At 44.9% G+C, this 9,688-nt stretch overlaps 1 protein-coding gene across 1 annotated transcript; it reads right to left on the bottom strand.

Annotated features, from left to right (window-relative positions):
- Positions 1 to 537: 537 nt before the first annotated feature.
- LOC131293291 (insulin-like peptide receptor) lies at positions 538 to 5,010 on the bottom strand. Its single transcript, XM_058321372.1, has 7 exons — positions 4,682 to 5,010; positions 4,465 to 4,609; positions 4,321 to 4,401; positions 4,078 to 4,246; positions 3,887 to 4,007; positions 1,556 to 2,905; positions 538 to 1,462 (listed from the first exon to the last, which is right to left on the bottom strand). The coding sequence occupies exons 1-7, from the start codon at positions 5,008 to 5,010 to the stop codon at positions 538 to 540; spliced, it is 3,120 nt and encodes a 1,039-aa protein (XP_058177355.1).
- Positions 5,011 to 9,688: the final 4,678 nt, after the last annotated feature.

Raw genomic sequence — 9,688 nt, 5'->3', positions numbered from 1 at the left:
CTAATACAATGTAAAGTTATTGAAATTAATGAATCTGAATTATTCAAACTTCAATTTCAACTAAAAAAAATCATCGATTTTTTTCGTCCTTCAACTGTGAAACTGACCGTAAACGGGATTTCATGAGGAACCAGAAATAGATAGACATGTGGTAGAGAACGGTATTAGTAAGCATTGCTCGTCAGTTATGCCTACCATTTGATTTATTTCTTCTTGTTCTTCATTTCTTCATCGTTGGAAGGCATGAATCTTCTGCATCTCGAAGAATCGCGCGAGGGGGATTTAATTTCTTTGTAAATTTATCGAATGACCTACAATTACCTTTCAAAATTTAAATCGAAATTGTAAAAGACACACAATTGCCGTTTTAACCTTAAATTCTTTAGTAATGGTTCCTAAATTTCTATAGCGATTTTTATTCGAACAAACAAGTGCTCTTCTTTAATTAATTAAGGTTAAACTAAAATCCAAGTAGGTGGTTACGTTATCAACCGCCTGCTTATTTATGTATTCTACCTACTTGGATCATTGAAGTGATCACTTCAAGGAACAGTTGACGAACCCATCGTCCAACTCGACTTGATTCCCATCGTTGTCCGCGAGAGGAATCTTATCGTCCTGCCAGCCCGCCCCTCCTCGTTGCCGCCGTTTCCACATAAATGCTCCCGCTCCACCGAACGCGGCAAAAATCAATACGACGGCAAACGCGATCAGTCCATCGCGAAGCTGCGTACCCCTGTGTCCCATCTCTTCTGGAGGCGGTGGCGCTAGAACACGGATAAACATCCACTCGGTAAACGGACCCGGACCGGCAAGCGAAATCAGTTGCACCCGAATAAGATACTCCCCGGGGGAAACATCCCGGATCGTATGGATATGCTGTTGCTGCTCGTGCTCGAGTCGAGTGATACAGCGTGACGAGCGTTTTATGACCGTCCCGTTCATCCACTCCAACTCGATACGGTACGCCACCGTCAGTCCGTTCACTTGCTTTGGTTCGGGAAAGTGCAGCACAATGCGATCGCCGATCGTTGTCTTCACGACCAGAAATGCGGTATCGTTCGATTGCACCTTAGCCGTGGCGATCAGATTGTCCGTAAGGATGGTCACGTTGAGTTGATCGATGAACGGGGACCGGTCGGTACGGTCCGCGTACAAACTGTACGCACTGCAGTACATGGTGTTGTTTTCGCTGCACGCGAACAGCTGAAAGATGTAATACCTGTACGGTTCCAACCCTTCCACCGTGTACTGATAGTTGTCCGTGGTGAACGAGCGCGCTGCAATCCGATTGACAAACTTTATCTCCTCCGTGTCACGCCGTGACCGTCCACCGTGCTGCTGTTCCTGTCGTTCCGCACCAGCGTCACGAAGAAGGTTGAGCATACTCTTCTCAAACTCGTCATATACGACGGACGATTTTTTGTTGGCCCTCCGTGTCGATTCTTCTATCGATCGTTTCCTTCTTCTCCCACGAGACGACGGTCTGTCCTTTTCGTCGTCGTCGTCGTCGTCGTCGTCGTCGTCGTCGTCGTCTTCGTTGTTCGGCTTATGCTCGCCGAAAAATCCATCCGGTCCGGTTACCTCTTCATCATCACCGTCCTCGTCGTCAGCTTCCTCCTCGAGCTCGAGTAGATCGCAGCAAAACTCCTTGCTACAGGCCGCGGAAAGGTCCACCGCGTCATCCGCTGCCCCATTCGACACCGACGGTTCATGGGGATGGAGGCAAAAGTTTCGCTGATCAAACTTGCCCGGTTCGTCCGGTTCGATGAACACATCCACGTGGTACAGAGACACCAGTTCGAGCTCGGACGGAAACAACACCCAGCCGAGTGTGATCGACGTGTCCGATTTCCGCACCGTGCGCACATGCTGCGGTGATGTCGGCCGATCTTTAGCCGTTTTAAAGTAGTGTACCTCAGACAGCCCCACATGGTCGGTGGAGCTGTTGATCGTCTCGTTGAAGTACGTCCGCACGTAGAACGCATACCGCGTGTACGGTTTCAGTCGGGTCAAATTGTACATGTACCACTCTCCCTTCATGACCATACTCTCCAGCTGCACGAAGCGTGTCCTCCAGCCAAACTTTGAGCACATATCACGGCCCTCGTACGGCGTCTTGTCCCCGTTCGTGCGGATGTAGTATATCATATAGCCGAGCAACCGATGTTGCGTCTTGCCCAGATACTTCCCCCAGTACACCGTCACGTTCCGGCTCGACAGCACCTCCGAGCGGACCCGAAAATGTTCCACATAGCACGCCTGCATGTACCCGTTCGAGCCCCAATCGATCGTATCGGTCGAGTTGTCGTACTCGGTGATGTTCCGGAGCGTCACGATGTGTGCGTTGCACAGGAGCGCATTGTTCCGGAAGTACATCCCACGGGACATGATTTGCAGCATCTTCTTCTCTTCAAAGTTCCACAGCCGCTGCAGGTTGCTGTTTTCGTACACCATCAGCGAAAAGTTGGTATTATCGCCCGTTTCCTGCCCGTGGATGATCTCGAGGCTGGGCAGAAACTCGAGCGACGAAATAAAGTTCGAACGGAACACCTTCAGGATGCCCATAATCTCCACCACATCCATCAGGCCACTCTTGAGTTCGCCGATCAGATCCGGGTGATCCTCTTTCAGGCGGATGTGCAACGATCCGTTGATCACCGTGCAACCACGGAACCGATCCACATCCGACAGGTACATTATGTCCGCACTGTCGCACACCTTTGGGCAGCGGTTTTGGCAGGGGAAGCACGTGTGGGCGTCGAAGTCGGCCACTTCTTGGTCGACGTTGGTCGGGCTGTACCCGGCCGGACACTCGAGGACGCACTCTTTCAGGTGGTGCCTGCCACCGCGCTTCAGGCAGCTTTCCCACGTGATGCATCGATTTGTGTGACGATACTGTAATCTAAAGAATCAAGAGATTTAGCTGAGATATAGCATTTTTGGATTGTTGTTTTACACGGTATCCAATATATTCCCATGCCATTTTCTACATATTTTTTACATATACTAGTGTGTGTACACAAGATATTAAAAATGGTTGTTTGGTTGTTATCACTCATTGTTAAATATCTTCTTCTTGACGTAACGACCTCTTGGTCATGCCTGCCCATTAAAGGCTTACGAGACTTGTTTCCCTGTTGTACGTGGATAGTCAGTCCTCTCGTACAGGGGAGGGTCCGGTCTCGGTTGGGATTCGTGTTAAATATCATTGTATTTAAAAAAAAATTAACATAGTTGATGCATAAGATGATAAAACGCTATCTCGGTACGCTGGCAGAGGGTTTGCCATTTCTGATGAAAACTATTTATCCTGAAGCAATCCCAGACTGTTCAAAACGACAGATTGTGGTCTCATAGGTCCAAGGATCTTCTGTATATTAATAGAAAAATTCCATGGTTCTAAAACCGTCACGATTGAAGTGGGTGTATTCAAAAATGGTCAAAAATACCGATTGTTTTTATCAAAAACCGGTAAGGTCTAAATTCTAAGGCGTAAATTCTATCATGGTCGCCATGGTAGCGCACCGAGAGCACAAAAATAGAAAAATAAATGTAGAGGATAGTTGCTTAACATGATAAGTTGCTTTAACACCTTTTAACACTGCTTATCTAATCCATATCTGGTACCGAACGAATTTAACTGACTTTTTCGACCAGAAAGACTGGCCTGCAAGTTTTCGAGATCTAAATCCAATGAGTTATTTTGAGTGGCCATATATTCTATCAAATATAGCAAAACATGTCCACTTTGGCCCAGTTCTTCAACGCCCAAATCTTTAGAATATGATAGAAAATAGCGATGGATGATTAATATTTGAATGGGGAAAATGGGCCTGTATGAGAATATATTGGACACGGGTATATATTCCATATAACAACTTACCGTTCGTGTGAGCACTGTTCGACACACCGTTTTCCTTCCTTCCAACCGCGACAGACTTTACAGTCCGTGTCCTTCGTACCGGTGCACCCACCAAGACACTGCTTATGACATTTGATTTTTCCTACAATGGGAAACATGTTGCATAAACTGTGGCAGGGACGAGAAGCTATCCGGTGGAAAAGTTCCGTTACCGTTGAAATTGTAGCCGTTGTAAAACTTCTGACAACTTGTGCTCCCCCAGCAGTACTTTGGCTCACAGCCACGGCACACTTCCACGCTATTACACCGTACCTTTGGTGTTTCGAAGTAGTTCCGATTCTTCGTAGTATTGGTCGGAACCGTTATGGAACTCCAGTCTATCTAAACAGGCGGAAAAAAGAGACACTCGAGTTCACTCGCTCGATGGTGCGGATTAATATTTTCCCAATATTTACCGTATCGAGATGACACAACAGAGGACAGTGCTGCGTGTAGATGTAACCGCGCTGTATGGCGATAAGATTCTTCAGGCCAAGCTGGAAGGGTGGGAGAGGGTTAGAATCGTTCCGAAATATTGTCACGTTGGTCGACGAACGTACCTCAATCATGCCCTTCATGTCGTAAAGGATCAGCGCATAATTCCGGATCAGCTGATGGCCACGGATCACCATAAGGTTCGGAAACAGATTCCGCAACGAGACAAGGTTGATCAAGCGGAACAGAAGCAAATAGCCGGTAATCTCTCTGCGAGGAAAGTGGAAACGGCGTGTCAAAGACGATCGAAGGGCAAGCGAAGAAAACACCCCTCTAATTTACCTCAAGTTTGGCAGGCTGTACTTTGTAAACTCCGCCGTGGGCACTCCATCCATCAGCATCATATGAAGGTACCCATTGATGACCGTACAGTTCTGTATGAGCCGCAACTGGCTCAGACCATTACGGATGTCGATGTTCGAGCAGTGAAGCTCGCTCTCGTCGAAATCTTCCGCCGTTCGGTTGGATGCGATCGAGGACGTTACATTGCTACCAAGCGTCCGCAGCGTGGTAGCTGTTATGGGGGGCTCGCTGACGGTAAGCGTTTCCGATGCACCACACCAGACGAGCAATAGACAAAGATCGACGAGTAAGTGTTTTCCTATCGACATGATGACGGTGAGCTTTACTCAGGGAAAAACGACGTCAAACCACGAACACTTCACTTTCGTCGATCATCACACCTCACGGTAACACCTCCGAAATAGAACTGACCGCTCAGTGCCGGACGGTGCACTAAAACAAGACATTTTCTTCCTCCACCACTCCGTTTTTCTCATTCCCGGGTGTTCCTCAGCACATCCATTCGGTGGTCGCGGTCAATCGTTGCCACCTTTGGCGCGGGCTCCGGTGCTGACCCTCCCGCGTGCCGGTGCGCGAGAGGAGCGCACAACCGGCCGACATTGGAGTCGATCAACAATTATGTCTAATTGAATTATTAGCTGGTCCATCACATCGGCCGGTCGCACCGTAAAGTTTGACGCTGACAACGACAACGACGACGACGACGACGACGACGACGACGACGACGACGACGACAATCGGACTTGTTGGAAGCTGTGTATAGGAAGCCGTTGCGTTCGGAACAGGTAGTGCAATCGCCGAAGATCGAGTTCGGATGTCATCTTAATTGGGAAGCGAATCACAGCATTCCGTATGCAGTCCTCTGCGACGGGAATGGACATGTCGACAATAAATCTTTCCCCTTTTTTTTTTAGATGCATTTCGAGATTCTCGTTCGATCGTCGGCCAGTAGTGGAAGGTTCGATCACATAGGGTGTCCCATAAAGTCTCAGCACGAGTTTGATACGTCCTCGTTTTCATTCGGTTGATATTTCTCTAGCTGACATTAATTGTAGAGTATAGTTTAAACTCAAAGTACAAAATCGGTCAGTATCAAGCACCGAGGCATCCAGTTTTCGCGAAAACATAGCGACGCATTTGACGATGAGAGCTTTCCCTTTAAATCTTGACGTAGATCTGGCCCTGTGAACCCTAAACTTGGCCAAAAACTTGTGATAGGTATCGTACGTCAAAAGACTCCTTCCGTATGAGGTGGGCCCAAAAAGCTGGGAATAGCCAATAGTATTATCGATCGAGCAAATCAGAAAAAGGATGTCAACAAACAGAAAAGATAAAAAAATGCAGTTTTAAACATGCCGCGTCGGTCGAACTAAGAGCGTATAAGTTATATGATGAACTACTGAGCGGGAAAATAGTGATCGGTTCTGTACTGGACAAATTATTCAAGATGCCAATAAATCAATTGCAGCAAATGCAAACATAATTTCAACATAATAATTGAAATATAACGTGTAATTCTATATACCAGAGTGTGAAGCTTTTACAATTTACTTACCGATCGTCCAAATATTGACCGACATATATTTTATTCAGCTTCTATCCAACATCGGTGTTCTTCATTCATAATTAATAAATGGAAATATGGAACATGGCCAAGTACTAGAAAATTGTGAAAATTGTGAAAATTGCTCAACATTAGGTACCATTGAAGTCTCAACCATTTTACAACATCTTTCATAGGTCAATCTAAAAAAAAGGAAAGGAAATACAGATACTGTAAAGTAAATCATCATTTTGTAAATCATTTCTCAATACTCCTATCCCTCGAAACACGGGAGAACCCAATCGTTCACATTCAGATATTCTATTTCTCAAATAATAAAATCGTTAACACTTGTCGGTTCCATTCTATTGCTGCTACTTTCTGTACACAAACGCATCGACTTTTGTGATCGATTTTTAATTTTTGTCACTATTTCTTATCTCGGTATCGCGTAACGGCTTCTTAATTTTTTCCTCTCTGTTAGGACCCCCTTGTGTTTGTGTTACTTACCGGTGACACTTTCTAAACTTACTCTCGCCTATTTGCATCCAACAGTCTGGAACTTGTCAAGTTTTTTTAACTTTCGTGTACATGCATGTATGATTAACGCTTATGGGGGCCGCCGCAATCTATTACTATACTGTCATGATGAGTGCTGGGCTGGAATACGATGAAGCTGTGGGGATCTGTACTCGATCACCACCGTCTGAGGAGAGAGTATTCATTGTGGAATCTTGCGAATTTGAGTCATTATTGGGTGTCTTTTCTTTTCTTCAACCTTCATTATATTGCGTACACACAGACACGCACACTAGCGTTAAGGGTGTGTCCTTCACACGCGTGAAGGGGAATTGTTTGAGGTACGCGTGTGTTTTCCGTCCACCACGTCCCGTTTTTGAAGTAATGCTGCACTTTTCTTGTACCACGATCATCGTGTCAGCTCATTGTCTTGGAATAGAGTTAGGTATGTATCACATTTATCACGTAAAACCGTTAAACACGCGTAGTCAGGTGCAGGAGTTGGTATTGTTAGAGAGATAAGAAAAATATAATATATTGTACCTACACTGAATTGGTACGTGTACCGACATACAAACAGCACGCGCTCGGGCACTTAATTTTACCGATTGACCGCAGCACAAGATGCACTAAGTAGTGGAAACTAGTGGAACTGCTTTTGTCTTGATACTTTGAGATATAAGTAGTTTGTTCTTTGTTTAATTTCTGTTTCATCACTATGTACATTACGATTCCCATTGGAAAACAGAAGATTCCTTCATTGGGATTCGACTCGAGCTAAGAAACTATCTTTACAACAACAACAATTGTTACATACACGAACGGCAATATTTAAACTACCATCCGCCCTAAAACGCTACGGAAATCCTCGAGTCAGAATAACGGCTAATTATCAAGTGCATATTACTTGCTTATTCGATTGAATATAGATTCAATTGGAAAAACCATCGGACCATAGAATGCTTAAGAAGAGGATGATAAAAAAAGCGACATTACTAGCTAACGATGATCCAATGATCATAGTTATTCATTCCCAACTTTTGCAATCGATGTTTCGATAATTACGCAGCAAAGGAATCGTCCTCGGTAAGTAGTAATAGGAACAGTGAACAGTGAATGTTGTACAGAATCTGTCTTTTTCGTAAAGTTTGCGTCAACATTTTTCGAATCATTTGAATTCACTTCGCTTTTCGCGATCGTTGCGGATGTCATGTTTTTTACCATTTGAAACTTCTATTGCAAAACAGGTGAAATTTTAAATTTCTTAACCCATAAAAGGTATGCAACGAAAGGTAAAGAGCAAACTTTAGTTAATTCAACAAGACAAAACATTTCTAACACGTATCAAACTAATTCGATACGACTGTAGTGATTTTCAATTCACTTCACTAAGCAAACCTTTACGTTATCTTCGGTTGAATTCCTCTTCCGCCCTTGATTACTACAATCCCATCTTTATTTCGTCATGTTTGATTGCCCCAATCAGGAACCTTACTGCATTCCATTTCCGATGGTTTTTTTTTTAGGGATTTAAATTCTAGCATCCTCCATTTACAGACGATAGAGATGAATTCCGTTGTCCTTTGATTGATTTGTTTCAGTTGCGTGAGATTATGTCGTTTACTGAGAAGCATCGGGGTTTTTTTTCGATTCGCAGGCAAAACAGAGAAGGACGCGTTTCATTGTCGCTGTGATTTGCTTTCCTGCCTTCAGTCTCTGGTTACAGCTTACGGTAAGGGTACAGCGTATATTGTTGGTGAATGTTTGAACGATGAATTACAGTCAGTTGCCAGTTGGTGAATGTACAGCGTTTAGTAAAATCGAATGCCTACGGACTACACGGATAGATCTTTTGCTATCCAATTCCGGTGTGGGGCATATTTCTTGCTCATTGCGCACATTGCTTGTTTGTCCTGGTTGCTTCCGGGGGTCCCCGTTAAAATCGAGGACCACGCGTTCGCGAGATATGATTGTGGAACGGCTGAGAGGAATACGGTCCGTAGGGAGGTGAACGCACTGGAAGAGCGGGGGAATAAAGAGAGAACATCAATACGACGGGATTCGAAGGTACAGCGTAATGCCTGCACAATGTGTCTCACTAGCTAAGCAAGCTTTCCTTCGTAACTTCGTGTGCGAAAACATATTCTTACTAGGAGATAACTAGGCGAGTTCTACTTGGTAAATCTAAAACTATATATGTAAATCGGTTTTTCACTCGAAAACTCGGGGAGAATCTACTTTTGAGCTTCCTCTATTTCCCTTCACACCTACATAATTACCACCACCAAACCGAGGGTTTGCCTTGTTTGTCATATAATTCCCAACGGTAAACGGGTACAAAAAAATACAAAACAAAAATCTATACGAAAACAGAAAATAATACTAAAAGCCCTACCATTCGAGAATTCGTCTATCGTTAGGGCTTGGTAGAGAGTACGGTTTACAAAAACGAGAATGATCATCGAGCGGTCGAGACAATATGGAAACGATCGCGCATCGGACTTATGCTACGGTTATGGATCGTTGATTCTTTGGCTTACGGAAAACGGTACATTTGCTGTGCAGAGGATTTTCCTAACATCCTCTTAACTGCCTCATTCTTTCTTTCCATTCTGGAGGAACTAACTACTTAATCGTTAGCACTACAATAGAATAACTCTAAAGAAGGACCAGCACCAGGGGTTGGTCTGATTTGGCGTGTGTGTATGTGTAGGTTATTATCACACCACGTCGTCTTGAGGAAAAATGGGACCGGTTGGTTTTAGATGCCGGCTTCTGATAGGAGCATGTCTGTAGGCTGGTTGGCTCTGGAAGGCTGGAGGAAGGCGGTCGAGTAGCATCATGCGGCAGGACGGGGGGGATAAGTCGATGTTACCCTTGGCGGGGGCTGCTGGAACCAAACTCTTGAACCGAAAGCCTTCAGC

This window comes from Anopheles ziemanni, chromosome 2, assembly GCF_943734765.1.
Source record: "Anopheles ziemanni chromosome 2, idAnoZiCoDA_A2_x.2, whole genome shotgun sequence".
Taxonomy (NCBI): domain Eukaryota; kingdom Metazoa; phylum Arthropoda; class Insecta; order Diptera; family Culicidae; genus Anopheles; species Anopheles ziemanni.
The sequence above is the reverse complement of the archived record's forward strand: the minus strand, read 5'-3'. Positions and strand labels throughout refer to the sequence as shown.

Excerpts from the sequence above, each read along its gene's own strand:
- LOC131293291 (XM_058321372.1), bottom strand. The coding sequence starts at position 5,010 with ATGTCGATAGGAAAACACTTACTCGTCGATCTTTGTCTATTGCTCGTC. Across the intron at positions 2,906-3,886 it reads GAACAGTGCTCACACGAACG|ATTACAGTATCGTCACACAA; the intron begins GTAAGTTGTTAT and ends TTGATTCTTTAG. Across the intron at positions 1,463-1,555 it reads CCGGATGGATTTTTCGGCGA|GAAACGATCGATAGAAGAAT; the intron begins GCATAAGCCGAA and ends TGGGAGAAGAAG.